Below are 16,235 nucleotides of genomic sequence, written 5' to 3' on the forward strand. Positions count from 1 at the left end.
TGTCTCCCTCTCCCCCACCTCTCTCTCTCCTTCTCCTCCACTCTCCCTCTCCCCCTCTCTCTCCCTCTCCCCCACTCTCTCTCTCCCTCTCCCCCTCTCTCTCTCTCCCTCTCCCTCTCTCTCCTCCCTCTCTCTCTCTCTCTCTCTCTCTCTCTCTCTCTCTCTCTCTCTCTCTCTCTCTCTCTCTCTCTCTCTCTCTCTCCCTCTCCTCCACTCTTTCCCTCTCCCTCTCCCTCTCCTCCACTCTCCCTCTCCCCCTCCCTCTCCCTCTCCTCCACTCTCTCTCTCCCTCTCCCCCTCTCTCTCTCCCTGTCCTCCACTCTCTCCCTCTCCCCACCTCTCTCTCCCTCTCCTCCACTTTCCCTCTCCCTCTCCCCCTCTCTCTCCCTCTCCTCCACTCTCTCTCTCCCTCTCCCCCCTCTCTCTCTCCCTGTCCTCCACCCCCCTCTCTCTCCCTCTCCTCCACTCTCTCCCTCTCCCCCTCTCTCTCTCTCTCCCTCTCCTCCCCCTCCCCCTCTCTCTCTCCCTCTCCTCCACTCTCTCTCCCCCTCTCTCTCTCCCTCCCCCTCTCTCTATCCCTACCCCCTCTATCTATCGCTCTCCCCCTCTCTCTTTCTCGCCCCCTCTCTCTCTCTCTCCCACTCCCACTCCAGTTAATGTCACCTCTCCCATCTCTTACTGACACCTACCCATGAGCCCCCTCTCTTTTTTTCCAGTCCACCCTAGCCTTGATGTTATTGTTAACGTCCACAGACAGACTAGACTGGACCAAATCTGAACCTATTACAGACATACTGTATGTTTCACAAGATTGAATAGCACAGTACAGTACAGCACAGTGAGTAGAGCTCAGCAGAGTACAGTACAATACAATACAGTAGAACTACGGTGGGCTGCATGTAGGCCAAGTATACTACACTCCCCTGAAAGTCAGTCAAGAGCCATCACTCTCCACCTTCAGCACTCTCCTCCGCCACGCTGTTCTCAGGTCCTCTGACGCCCTGAAGAAGACTTGAGTAAAGGGAATCAGTGGTCACATCAGAGGACCAGCTTTTGTGCCATCCCCAGCTGTTCTGCAGACTCTGTGGGTCGATTCTCCTCAGACAACATGTAGCGCCCATCTGTGTGAAGCCGACATCTTTTAGATTTCGATAAAGCGCCGGAGACTTACTACACATCAATTATTGGGATAGTCCAAACTTGAACTGAGAAATCCACTCAAAACTACAAAAAAACACTTTAATGTCCAAGCCAGTGCCATCTCCAGTTTCAAATAAAAACAAAAGCTAGCTAGCCAGCCTATGGGTTATCTTGACAAAACTACGCCATCCTAATATTCAGTTGCACCCCCCCGTTTTCCCTCAGGACAGCCTCAATTCATCAGGGCAAGGACTCTACAAGGTGTCGAAAGCGTTCCACAGGGATGCTGGCCCATTCTGACTCCAATGCTTCCCACAGTTGTGTCAAGCAGGCTGGATGTCCTTTGGGTGGTGGACCATTCTTGATACACACGGGAAACTGTTGAGCATGACAACTCAGCAGCCTAGCAGTTCTGGACAGAAACCGGTGTGCCTGACACCTACCATACCCCATACAAAGGCACTTAAATACGTTGTCTTGCCCATTCACCCTCTGAAAGACACACATACACAATCCATGTCTCAATTGTCTCAAAGCTTTCAAATCATTCTTTAACCTGTCTCCTCCCCTTCATCTACACTGATTGAAGTGGATTTCAGAGGTGACATCAATATAAGGGATCATAGTGTTCACCTGGATTCACCTGGTCAGTCTATGTCATGGAAGGAGCAAGTGTTCTTAATGTTTTGTACACTCAGTACTTATTAAGGTAGCAAAATAAAACGTATATAAACAGAAAAAAATGTTATCAAAAAACATAAACAGCTGTCTGTCTAGGCGACCTTATGGCGCCATGGCGACCAAGGAATATCCATAATAATGCATTTATGTGTAGTACAGCTCAGGGACCCATGATGTAATTATGTTACCGTAATACGATTAATGGGTTTAAATCCACTTCAATAAGCAAAAATACAACATTTTACTCAATGTGCCATGTCATAGCTGACACCCCATTCTTTCTGCGGACATCTGTGAATGTTAATTCAGAGCAGATATTTAACCAAGTTTTGGGAAAATGTGGTCACATAAAAACCTGAGGGAGATTATACCGTAATTCCGTTACCAAAGTTGGCATTTACACAGTTCTTCCACTAAATTAGTTTTTGTACATATTTCAATGGAAATTGTTCAAAGTAGACCTGCATTTTAAAGTGAAAAAACTGAATTAAAGCGTAATTCCGTTACTGTGGAATTGCCCTCCCCCTATGGGTTTCCCAGGTGGTTTGTTTCAACCTGCAGTCCACTGACTGTCACATCCTCTCTTCCAGTTCAAGCACAAAACGACGCCCATGTAACGATGTGAGCTGAGAGTCAGGAAGCAAGTTCAGGGAGTGTTTTAATCAAATAAACTGACTATAATACAAAACAAGTAACACGAACAACACACAGACATAACACAGGAACAGAAACAATAACGCCTGGGGAAGGAACCAAAGGGAGTGGCATATATAGGGAAGGAACCAAAGGGAGTGGCATATATAGGGAAGGAACCAAAGGGAGTGGCATATATAGGGAAGGAACCAAAGGGAGTGGCAGATATAGGGAAGGAACCAAAGGGAGTGACATATATAGGGAAGGAACCAAAGGGAGTGGCATATATAGGGAAGGAACCAAAGGGAGTGACATATATAGGGAAGGAACCAAAGGGAGTGACATATATAGGGAAGGAACCAAAGGGAGTGGCATATATAGGGAAGGAACCAAAGGGAGTGACATATATAGGGAAGGAACCAAAGGGAGTGGCATATATAGGGAAGGAACCAAAGGGAGTGACATATATAGGGAAGGAACCAAAGGGAGTGACATATATAGGGAAGGAACCAAAGGGAGTGGCATATATAGGGAAGGAACCAAAGGGAGTGACATATATAGGGAAGGAACCAAAGGGAGTGGCAGATATAGGGAAGGAACCAAAGGGAGTGACATGTATAGGGAAGGAACCAAAGGGAGTGGCATATATAGGGAAGGAACCAAAGGGAGTGGCAGATATAGGGAAGGAACCAAAGGGAGTGACATATATAGGGAAGGTAATCAGGGAAATGATGGAGTCCAGCTGAGTCTGATGACGCGCAGGTGCGCGTAACGATGGTGACAGGTGTGCGCCATAAAGAGCAGGCTGGTGACCTAGAGGCCGGAGAGGGAGCACACGTGACAGTCCAACAGCTGTGTAAACGTACTGTGATGCTCAGTTCGGCTGTTGCATCCCGACTTCACACGCAACTAAAAAGGAGGGAGCAAAACACAATCCGCATTTTAAATCAACAACATGAGTTCTATGGATTCTGGAATGGATTCTGGAGTTCTCTTCAAAGACATGGTATCCTTACTGTGATTATATAGGTCGTGCCTACAGTAACACTCCATCACAGGAGAGATCTGGTATCCATTGGCCCCCTTTGACTCAGCTTTGAACATCGATCATGAAACATACACAGAGCTCTGGGAGTGTCTGAGCCTCTTTTTCATCTAAAAATTAAGCTTTTATAGCTCTATGTAGCAATGTGGATCCATATTGTAACTAGCTATACTGCTACTGTCTGATGGTATACTGCTACTGTCTGATGGTATACTGCTGGTATTCTGCATTCTTCATCACTGATGAGTCATTTGACAGTTTGGAACTAGCATTCTGCATCTGGGGCCTATGACTGATTAACATGGATTGGGGCTAAGAGTTTGACATTCTGGCCCCTGGTGAATGCTTGAGTGAAGCAGTGTGGCTGCATTTCCTGTCTGTCAAAATGTTCAAGGGCTCATTTGAAACATGACCTCTGAGAATATATCTTAAAAGTCTGGGGACGATTCCCCGACTGCAATTAATCCAAGACAAAATTGCAAAACATGACCTGGCAGTTGCACGCTGAGGCATTTATTATCATTATCTTCAAACTAATATTGTTGCCTGGAGCAGGAACAGTAGTAGTTATAGACCTGTAGTAGTTTAATGGATGACAGTTCATGAGTTTTTCCCAGAAGAAAAGAGTCAGTCTGCTAAACATGCTGAGCCAGGCTACTCCTCCCTGAAACCAAAATGAAAAATGTAAAAGACAACCAGGCCTTGGCTATAGACTACAACTGAGCTCGAGGACCACTTTGGGGCAAAATTGCATGACAAACAAAAGGAGGAGTCGGTTGGATTGTCTCTTTCTCTGTCACTCTCACTTTCTCTCTCTCTCTGTCTCTCTCTCTCTCTCTCTCTCTCTCTCTCTCTCTCTCGCTCTCTCCTGTTATCTTATTCTCATTCTACAGCACGATCGTAGAGTGGGATGAAGGATCACTTGGACCCAGAGCACCATTTGCTGGGGATCTAAAGGCAATTTGAAACCATCAAGATAATTTATCGTTCCATCAGGCATGGAGGTGATGCTGTTTCAAAGCTATCTCTCACTTCTTCTCCCACTTCTCCCCCCTGTTCTCCCATGTTCCCTCTCATCCAAGCCCTTCCTATTTTAAGTGGAAACTACTATTGGTCCATATTTCATGGAGGATTTATATAGTATGTGTGTGTCGGTGGGGGGTGATACGAGGTAGATCACACACCATGGACTAATGTCATAATAACCCGAATCCTCCCTCTCTGCACTCTGCAGTCTCCTTTCCCTTCTGATAGGAAATTAACCGATTTCCTCTGCCCCTCCGCGTCTAGCCAGTGGACAGGAGAACCACACGGCCGGGCACGGGCCGTCTTTAAATAAATAGAATCAGGAAAATCCTAGAATACCTTGGAGCAGAATGTCACAAATGGCCCATCAAGCCTCCCAGTTGGTCTGCCGGAGCTCCAGCCAAGAGTGGGAGACGAGTAGAAGAGGAGGGGTGGGCGGATTAGGTGGAGAAGGCAGAGAGATGCCAAATGTCTGGGTCAGGCAAAAATGACATGACAACTAGACTAAATGTAAATAAAGATAGCGGAAGATGTAATTCAATCTGGCAACACGGCCCTCTCCCAGACTGGAGCTAAGCTTATAAATCACAGCTCTAAACCTTCTTAAGAACACTCCAGCCACAAACACGGCAGCCGCTCCACAATTAGATTTTTTTTGTCAGCCGCTGGACCGGCCTCCGGATCATGTCTCTCTCTCTCCGTCTCTCACACACACACAGAGACACAGAGACACACACACACACACACACACACACACACACACACACACACACACACACACACACACACACACACACACACACACACACACACACACACACACACACACACACACACACACACACACACACACACACACACACACACACACACAGCCGAGACAGGATTTATAAGGTCCAGCATCATTAAAAACACAGGGCTCATACACAGCATTAGTCAGTTTAAGGGGATATTGTAGCTCTTCACCACAACGTTAAATTAAACAAATCTACACAACGCAGGCTTGTAATCTGTTTTATGTTCAATTGTTAGTGCCTATAAATCCAGGGAATAAACCAACTACCAAGACTAATCTAAACAGCGATATTACATGTAACAGCAAGATTTTTTCAGGCAATCTGTACTTACCCGTCTCTTCGTCGATGGCGAATCGTCCCAGTCCACTCCCATCCCGGATAGAGTACTGGATTGCCCCATCTCTACCATTGTCGTCATCCCGGGCCGTGACTTGGAGGACGGTGGTCCCGATGCGGGCGCTCTCCTTTACCAATCCCGTGAGGGCGAAGTGGGAGAAGTAAGGAGTGTAGAGGTTCTCGTTTACATCTACCACCTCTAGTTCCACGAAGGTGACAGACAGCAGAGAGACAGGTCTCCCTTTATCCTTGGCTCTCACCGTGAGGTTGTAGAACTGTTGCGTCTCGTAGTCCAGTTCCTTGGTCAGTCGGATGGCCCCGCTGGCCTTGTCCACCTCAAACTTCCCGTTGTAGTCGTTGGCCAGGGAGTATCTAACCTGGCCACCCAGGCCAAGGTCTGGGTCCTGAGTCTCGAGCCAGGCCACCACGGTTCCCACTGGCAGGTCCTCCAGGGCCCGGGTGTTGTAGACACTGGGGATGAATGCAGGGGGGCAGTCATTAACGTCCTCTAGAGAGATCTTCAGAGTGGTGACTGAAAACTTCTGGTTCCCTTTCTCTGCACGGTCACGAGCCTCGATCTTCAAGTTGAAGTTGGAGACAAACTCCCTGTCCAGTTGGCCGGCAACATACACAATCCCGTTAGAGCTGTTGATGCCGAACTGGGTGGTGCTGGTCAGGACAGAGTAGACAATTTCTCCATTAGGCCCCAGGTCTTTGTCAGTGGCCTCAACCTGAATGACATCGGTGCCGATGGCCATGTTTTCGGGAATGACGGTTCTATAGCCTCCCTCCTGCAGGAATTGAGGTGTATTGTCATTGGCATCTTCAATGTAGACGGTGAGCAGACGCCAAGCGGTTTTCTGTGGCAGGCCCAGGTCGTAGATAGTGATGTTGAGGAGGTATCTGTCTCTTTTCTCTCTGTCCATGGGCAGGAAGACACTGATCAGCCCACTCTCCATGTCGATGGTGAAACAGCTGTCTGTGTTTCCATCCGAGATGGCGTACAAAATCAAACCGTTAAAACCTGTGTCGCCGTCGTAGGCGTTGACCTTGAAGACACTGGACCCGACCTTGAGGTCCTCGCATACTGATATGTCTGCCGGAAAGGCCTTGTCAAACTGAGGTGTCTGTCTGTTGACGGAGAAAAGGTCAATGAATCCTTCCTCGATCTTGGGCTTGGTTCTAGATTTGGACTTATTTAGTAATTTCTCAGCTAGCTTTTGGGCGACTCTGGTCTCCCTACAGTTGAAGTTCTTGGGCAGAGATTTCCCATGAACAATAGAAATGTTCACGAACATTGGATCGGAGAAGTTCTCTCCATCTGTGGCGGTTATTTTCAAACTGAAGATACCATTTTTAGGACTGGCAGTGGAGAGGGACCTCCGTAGGGTCAGGACCCCTGAGTCAGGGTTCAGGTCGAAGAATCCCCTCTCATTCCCTTCCAGGATCTTGTACTTCACCAGCTCTAGCTCATCTATGTCAATGGCAGACATGGTGGTTATCACCTCGTCGGTGGGGAAGTCCCGAGATACCACTCCCTGGCACGCCACTTTCTCGAATAAGGGTTGGTTGTCATTCACATTCTCCAGATGGACAGTTACGTTGACTTCACTCTCTCGTCTGTAGGGGGAACCCCAGTCAGAGGCCCTGACCACTAAAACGTAGCTCTCAGACGAGGACTCAAAGTCCAGCTCCTGTGTGGTGGTGAGGATTCCAGAGAACTGGTTGATTTTGAAGGGCAGGGGCTGAAGGCTGGCTATGCTGTATGTTATGTATCCATTCTCGCCCCTATCACCATCCACAGCGGACACCGTCAGAATGGTCGATCCCATGGGAACGCTCTCGTTGACAAACACCTCGTACGAAGACTGAGTGAAAGTTGGGGTGTTGTCGTTGGCGTCCTCGATGGAGACCCGAACTTTGACCCTTAGCTCGCTGTCCATCTCCACCACCTCGAGGTCAAACACGTCCTGGGTGACCTCCGTGAACCAGCGAGTTGTTGAGATCACGCCTGTTAAGGTGTTCATCCGGAAGTAGTAGGAGTCTGCCGAGGGGGTCAGGATATATTCAGCATCGTCTGGTTCAGGGGTGATTTTCACCACCTCTACGATCATGCCTGGGGGTGAGATTTCAAAGAGACTAATTTCGTATGACTCCTGTTTGAATTTCACTTCCACAGCCTGTGGTTTCTTCACCATGATGTGCACAACCCTGACCGCAGAAAACCTTTGTGGGACACCCTTGTCCTTGGCCTGAAGTGTGAGGTTATATCCATAAGGGAAGTTATCCCAGTCCACTTGGTCAGATGCTTTGATAGCGAACTCATCGCCCTCTGACCTTTCCAGAGTAAACTGCTTCACAGGGTCTCCGGCCACTATAGACAAAGACTCAATCTCTCCATTTAACCCCTTGTCCAGGTCTTCCACAGTGACCACTGCATACACAGGGTCCTTGTCCAACCACGAGGGGACATGGGTGACCACATTCATGACTGGCACATGCTCGTTGACACGCTCTACATGCATAAAGAGCTTGGCCGTACTGCTCACACCGTTATTGCCATACAACTTCATCCCGCGGTCCACTGCCTGGATTTCTAGGTCGTATCGGTTCTGCTCCTCAATGTTCAGTTTCCCGCTGAGGGAGACCACACCGCTAGTTGGGTGCACGGCGAACAGCTCCATTTTCTCCTTAAAGAAGTAGTAAAATTCCCCGTTAGAGCCGACGTCAGCGTCAGTGGCTGTAACTTGTGCTATGCTAGTCCTGAGGGGGGTACTTTCTGCTATGGTGACTGAGTATGTGGTGGGCGAGAATAAAGGTCGAAGGTCATTCATGTCCAGGACCTGGACCGTCACTTTGGTCCAGGTCTCCAGAACCTCCCCTTTGACAGAGGCTTTCACTGTCAGTAAGTAGCTATCCTGGATTTCTCGATTCAAGATGGCTGCGTTGCCACCTTTAGTCCTTATGCGTAAGAAGCAGAAATCTCCCAGCACGTACTCCTCTGCTTTAAAGAAGCCTTCTTCATCCCCAGAGGTGATCCTGTAGCGGATTTCCCAGGAGCGCTGGTCCAAGTGGATGCCCATTTTAACTTTACTGTTGGCGTAGGTGCGCGCCGCGGAGTTCTCGTAGACGGTGGCATGGTAGACAGGCTGAGTGAAGAGAAAGTGAGGGCCGTTGGCGGGGCCCTGGGGATGTCCCTGAGAGTCCTGGCAGCAGCAGTTGTGCGGCTGGGAGAGTAGCAGCAACAGGGCCAGGCAGACGAGAGGGGCACGCATGCCTATGTCACCCCACTGGCCCATATTCACATCCATCCCATCATCACTCTTCCATCCTGCAACTAAAGAGAGGAGAGAGACGTTAGCCATGGGGGAGACAGGGGGAGACTGGGGCAAAGGGGAAAAGGATTTACAACCACAAAAGACATGCCACATATCCTGCAACTTGACCTTTGACCTCTAGGCCTAACAGGCTTCAAATTATCCATTTGATTGTGAAGATTGAGTGGATGGGGGAGGGGGAAGGAGATGACGGAATACATAGTAACCATGCAACCGTAGGAGGTATGACATCATTGTGTGTGGACTCTATGTGGACACTCAATTGCACGTTTCCGAAAAACCAGGAGGTTTAGTTCTAGAAGCAAAGAACAAAATAATTGCATGGCTAGTGGAAGGAGGAGTGCAGCATCACAAAAACACACACATACCAAAGAAAACATAACACTATTAGACTGCAGGAAAGCTGAAGTTAGAAACAGATCCCTCTATCATAATACTATTCTTGACCTACAAGAAAAACTGCAACAGTATGTCTCGAAAACATGTAATCTATCTTCATAAGCAACAACCCAGATATGGCTCAAACTGGGAGTAAAATAGGCCTTCTGTTGTGTTTAGTTTCTTTAGGCCTTCTGTTGTGTTTAGTTTCTTTAGGCCTTCTGTTGTGCTTAGTTTCTTTAGGCCTTCTGTTGTGTTTAGTTTCTTTAGGCCTTCTGTTGTGTTTAGTTTCTTTAGGCCTTCTGTTGTGTTTAGTTTCTTTAGGCCTTCTGTTGTGTTTAGTTTCTTTAGGCCTTCTGTTGTGTTTAGTTTCTTTAGGCCTTCTGTTGTGTTTAGTTTCTTTAGGCCTTCTGTTGTGTTTAGTTTCTTTAGGCCTTCTGTTGTGTTTAGTTTCTTTAGGCCTTCTGTTGTGTTTAGTTTCTTTAGGCCTTTTGTTGTGTTTAGTGTCTTTAGGCCTTCTGTTGTGTTTAGTTTCTTTAGGCCTTCTGTTGTGTTTAGTTTCTTTAGGCCTTCTGTTGTGCTTAGTTAAATTTTTCTTGTCAGAAAAAGAAGGAGCTATTCTGAAATAAGTGGCCACAAATATGCTCTAATCCGGGTACTGGGAGAAACCCTGATCCAGTAAATACCATGTTGGTCGAGATAGGAGCGCCACCACGGTCGGGGTTATGATGACTCAACGTTTTCCACCGTAGTGACTGCAGGGTGGACAGGAAGAGTCCACATGTCCGCGAGAACTTTGAATAAAATGCTGGATAAAGAGAACTGCCACACACCCACAAAACGCACACTCACGCACGCACACATGGACGCACACACACACACACACACTCTCTCCTTCAAAACACTCACTTTCAGCACTACGAGTCCCTCTACAATTCTATGACCTACAAAAACATCTGTTCTTTAACAGTGGCCAAACCACTCGGCTGAAACAATGAAAACCACCATCCAAAACCTACATTTAAATAAGACCCATAAGTCATTTAGGGAACAAAGATCCACAATCCACCAAAGAGTGTGTGTCAAATCAAATCAAATGTATTGGTCACATACACATATTTGTGAGTGAGTGAGTGAGTGAGTGAGTGAGTGAGTGAGTGAGTGAGTGAGTGAGTGAGTGAGTGAGTGAGTGAGTGAGTACACATTTTACTATATCAAAAATCCACACAAGAATAGTAAACAAACTAAAACTCAGAGAAGTATGTGTGTGTGTGTGTGTGTGTGTGTGTGTGTGTGTGTGTGTGTGTGTGTGTGTGTGTGTGTGTGTGTGTGTGTGTGTGTGTGTGTGTGTGTGTGTGTGTGTGTGTGTGTGTGTGTGTGTGTGTGTGTGTGTGTGTGTGTGTGTGTGTGTGTGTGTGTGTGTGCGCGCGCGTGCTTGTGGGTGTGCGCGTGCGTCTTGTAGGCTGGTTGGTATGCCTTTCACACAGCACAGCCTAGAGAAGCTTGGTGAACATCCCCAAGGATAAAGATGCTACTGCATGAAGAGTTGTCAGTTCAAACACTCCTTCACTCTGAGATGCAGAAACTGGGAGAATGAGGGGTTAAAAAGAATGCAGGGAGGGAGGGAGAGAGAGAATTGAGAGAGAGAGAGAGACAGAGAGAGAGAGAGACAGAGAGAGAGAGAGAGAGAGAGAGAGAGAGAGAGAGAGAGAGAGAGAGAGAGAGAGAGAGAGAGAGAGAGAGAGAGAGAGAGAGAGAGAGAGAGAGAGAGAGAGAGAGAGAGAGAGAGAGAGAGAGAGAGAGAGAGAGAGAGAGAGAGAGAGAGAGAGAGAGAGAGAGAGAGAGAGAGAGAGAGAGAAGATGGAGACTGTAATAGATACGGTGAGGGACAGAGAGCAAGAGAGAGAGAGAGAGAGAGAGAGAGAGAGAGAGAGAGAGAGAGAGAGAGAGAGAGAGAGAGAGAGAGAGAGAGAGAGAGAGAGAGAGAGAGAGAGAGAGAAAGAAGATGGGGACTGTAATAGATACGGTGAGGGACAGAGAGCAGAGAGCAAGAGAGAGAGAGAGAGAGAGAGAGAGAGAGAGAGAGAGAGAGAGAGAGAGAGAGAGAGAGAGAGAGAGAGAGAGAGAGAAGATGTGGACTGCAATAGATACGGTGAGAGACAGAGAGCAAGACGGAGAGAGAGAGAGAGACAGAGAGAGAGATAAGATGGGGACTGTAATAGATATGGTGAGAGACAGAGAGAGACTAAAAAAGAGAAAAAGAGACAGAGAACAAGACAGAGAGAGAGAGAGCGAGGAGGGTTTGGAGACAGGTTTTCTTCTTCTGGTTAGGCTAACTTGATAATCAAACAGCATGCTTAAAGTATCAGACAAGCTCAGTACATATACATTATTTTATTAAAACACATTGGTTGTGTTTATATACACTACATGACCAAAAGTATGTAGACACCGGCTCGTCAAACATCTCATTCCATAACCATGGGCATTAATATGGAGTTGGTCCTCCCTTCGCTGCTATAACAGCCTCCACTCTTCTGGGAAGGCTTTCCACGAGATGTTGGAACATTGCTGCGGGGACATGCTTCCATTCAGCCAAAAGAGCATTAGTGAGGTCAGGCACTGATGTTGGGCAATTAGGCCCGGCTTGCAGTCTGCGTTCAAATTCTTCCCAAAGGTGTTCGATGGGGTTGAGGTCAGAGCTCTTTGCAGGCCGGACAAGTTCTTCCACACGGAAGCATTGTCATGCTGGAACAGGAAGGGCCTTCACCAAAGTTGGAAGCACAGAATCATCTATAATGTCACTGTATACTGTAGCATTAAGATTTCCCTTCACTGGAACTAAGGGGCCTAGCCCAAACCATGGAAAACAGCCGCAGACCATTATTCCTCTTCCATCGAATTTTACAGTTGGCACTATGCATTCAGGCAGGCAGCATTTTCCTGGCATCCACCAAACCCAAATTCGTCCGTCGGACTGCGAAATGGTGAAGCGTGACTCATCAATCGAGAGAATGCGTTTCCACTGCTCCAGATTCCAATAGAGGTGAGCTTTACACCACTCCAGCCAAAACTTGGCATTGCTCATGGTGATCTTAGGCTTGTGTACGGGAATGGAACCCCATTTCATGAAGCTACTGACAAACAGTTATTGTGCTGACGTTGCTTCCAGAGGCAGTTTGGAACTCAGTCGTGAGTGTTGCAAACGAGGACAGACCATTTTTATTCGCTACGCGTTTCAGCACTCGGTGGTCCCATTCTTTTAGCTTGTGAGGCCTACCACTTTGCGGTTGAGCCGTTTTTGCTCCCAGACGTTTCCACTTCACAATAACAGCACTTACAGTTGACAGGGGCAGCTGTATCAGGTTCAGAATTTTGAAGAACTGACTTGGCATCCTATGACGGTGCCAAGTGTAAAGTCATTGAGCTCTTCAGATAGGCCATTCTGCTCGATTTTATATACCTGTCAGCAATGGATGTGGCTGAAATAGCCAAATACACTCATTTGAAGTGGTGTCCACATACTTATGCTTATATGTAGTGTATGAAAAAATAAAGGTTTTAAAATTTAGACCAATCGAAAAGACGACTCTTGGTCGACCAAGGTTTGTTCTAGTCGGGACAGCCCTAGCATGGATGGATGCAAGCATACAGACTACTGTAGGCCTACACTAATTATGAGCTGAAGGTGCATGTGTGTACATTTACATATTGTTCATTGAAGAAGTACACACACACACACACACACACACACACACACACACACACACACACACACACACACACACACACACACACACACACACACACACACACACACACACACACACACACACACACACACACACACACACACACACACACACACACACACACACACCTAAATCTAACTGTACCGGTCGCCATTGAAGAAGTGCACACACACACACACCTAAATCTGACTGTAACTATCGCCATTGAAGAAGTACACACACACACACATACATCTAACTGTAACGATCGCCATTGAAGAAGTACACACACACACACCTAAATCTGACTGTAACGATCACCATTGAAGAAGTGCACACACACCTAAATCTGACTGTAACGATCGCCATTGAAGAAGTACACGCACACACATATATCTGACTGTAACGATCGCCATTGAAGAAGTACACACACACACACCTAAATCTGACTGTAACGATCGCCATTGAAGTACACACACACACACCTGCATCCAACTGTAACTATGGCTATTGAATAAGTACACAAACACACACCTACATCTGACAAACTATCTCCATTGAACACGTACACACACACACACACACACACACCTGCATCCGACTGTAACTATCGCCGTTGAATAAGTACACACACACACCTACATCCGACTGTAAATATTTCCATTGAACACACCTGCTGGAAATCTCTCCAAGGGAACCATCACGCCCCGCATCAGTGATAGGATGGCACAGGGAACCATCACTCCCCGCATCAGTAATAGGATGGCACAGGGAACCATCACTCCCCGCATCAGTAATAGGATGGCACAGGGAACCATCACGCCCCGCATCAGTGATAGGATGGCACAGGGAACCATCACTCCCCGCATCAGTAATAGGATGGCACAGGGAACCATCACTCCCCGCATCAGTAATAGGATGGCACAGGGAACCATCACTCCCCGCATCAGTGATAGGATGGCACAGGGAACCATCACTCCCCGCATCAGTAATAGGATGGCACAGGGAACCATCACTCCCCGCATCAGTAATAGGATGGCACAGGGAACCATCACGCCCCGCATCAGTAATAGGACGGCACAGGGAACCATCACTCCCCGCATCAGTAATAGGATGGCACAGGGAACCATCACGCCCCGCATCAGTGATAGGATGGCACAGGGAACCATCACTCCCCGCATCAGTAATAGGATGGCACAGGGAACCATCACTCCCCGCATCAGTGATAGGATGGCACAGGGAACCATCACTCCCCGCATCAGTAATAGGATGGCACAGGGAACCATCACTCCCCGCATCAGTAATAGGATGGCACAGGGAACCATCACTCCCCGCATCAGTGATAGGATGGCACAGGGAACCATCACTCCCCGCATCAGTAATAGGATGGCACAGGGAACCATCACTCCCCGCATCAGTAATAGGATGGCACAGGGAACCATCACGCCCCGCATCAGTGATAGGATGGCACAGGGAACCATCACGCCCCGCATCAGTGATAGGATGGCACAGGGAACCATCACGCCCCGCATCAGTAATAGGATGGCACAGGGAACCATCACGCCCCGCATCAGTGATAGGATGGCACAGGGAACCATCACTCCCCGCATCAGTAATAGGATGGCACAGGGAACCATCACGCCCCGCATCAGTGATAGGATGGCACAGGGAACCATCACGCCCTGCATCAGTAATAGGATGGCACAGGGAACCATCACTCCCCGCATCAGTGATAGGATGACACAGGGAACCATCACGCCCCGCATCAGTGATAGGATGGCACAGGGAACCATCACACCCCGCATCAGTAATAGGATGGCACAGGGAACCATCACGCCCCGCATCAGTGATAGGATGGCACAGGGAACCATCACGCCCCGCATCAGTAATAGGATGGCACAGGGAACCATCACGCCCCGCATCAGTAATAGGATGGCACAGGGAACCATCACGCCCCGCATCAGTAATAGGATGGCACAAGGAACCATCACGCCCTGCATCAGTAATAGGATGGCACAGGGAACCATCACTCCCTGCATCAGTGATAGGAGGGCACAGGGAACCATCACGCCCCGCATCAGTAATAGGAGGGCACAGGGAACCATCACTACCTGCATCAGTGATAGGAGGGCACAGGGAACCATCACGCCCCGCATCAGTAATAGGAGGGCACAGGGAACCATCAGATAAGAGCCCTCAGATCTGTGACAGCGATTCTATTGACACTGACAATCCCCCCCAAGGATCCTACATGCGACCCTGTCCGGCTGTGTGTGTGTGTGTGTGTGTGTGTGTGTGTGTGTGTGTGTGTGTGTGTGTGTGTGTGTGTGTGTGTGTGTGTGTGTGTGTGTGTGTGTGTGTGTGTGTGTGTGTGTGTGTGTGTGTGTGTGTGTGTGTGTGTGTGTGTGTGTGTGTGCATTTTGTGTTGAGTCTGTGTTGAGCCCTAAGGCAACAGAAGATGGTGTTCAAACTGAACTTGTTACAGTGCTTCTCTGGAACTGGAAATTGTTTTTACCTCAACGGTCAGGTTATGGTGCGTGTGTGTCTGTGTGCTGATTGTAATACCAGCGGACATAACAGTGGAGTTAGGACTCGACTCACACAGGAGTTTGGCTGACCTGCTGGATCCAATGTGTGCATATTTGTGTGTGTGTGTTTGTGTGAGCGTGCGTGCGTGTGTGTTTCCTACTGTTTATCCTCTACCTGATACAACATATCACTTGTCTACCTAACCTAACTAGACGCCCAATGATAAATACATGCTTCACAGGGCACACTTCTCTTTATGTTAAGCTCAGCATCAAATCTGCAGTTTTTGTGTGTGTGTGTGTGTGTGTGTGTGTGTGTGTGTGTGTGTGTGTGTGTGTGTGTGTGTGTGTGTGTGTGTGTGTGTGTGTGTGTGTGTGTGTGTGTGTGTGTGTGTGTGTGTGTGTGTGTGTGTGTGTGTGTGTGTGTGTGTGTGTGTGTGTGTGTGTGTGTGTGTGTGTGTAAGACGAGAATGGAGAGAAGGGAAGTAGCGAGAGAATAAGAGAGAGGGGAGGAAGAAAGTAGGGGGAGTATGTGTGAGACGTAACTGCTGTTATATGAGCAACTGTGTGTGTGAATTAGGGCAGTCCCCAACTAAAGAAAA

The 16,235-nt window shown here is 48.0% G+C and overlaps 1 protein-coding gene across 1 annotated transcript in view; it reads right to left on the bottom strand.

The window, feature by feature from the left end:
- The window catches only part of LOC123992578 (protocadherin Fat 3-like), a 350,119-nt gene that overhangs the window by 226,631 nt on the left and 107,253 nt on the right, over nucleotides 1–16,235 (bottom strand). The window contains exon 2 of the mRNA XM_046293819.1: nucleotides 5,654–8,995. Coding sequence (XP_046149775.1) covers nucleotides 5,654–8,969 — 3,316 coding nt within the window. The 5' untranslated portion in view covers nucleotides 8,970–8,995. The remainder of the gene's footprint in view (nucleotides 1–5,653; nucleotides 8,996–16,235) is intronic.

Source organism: Oncorhynchus gorbuscha, linkage group LG13 (genome assembly GCF_021184085.1).
Source record: "Oncorhynchus gorbuscha isolate QuinsamMale2020 ecotype Even-year linkage group LG13, OgorEven_v1.0, whole genome shotgun sequence".
In the NCBI taxonomy this organism is placed as follows: domain Eukaryota; kingdom Metazoa; phylum Chordata; class Actinopteri; order Salmoniformes; family Salmonidae; genus Oncorhynchus; species Oncorhynchus gorbuscha.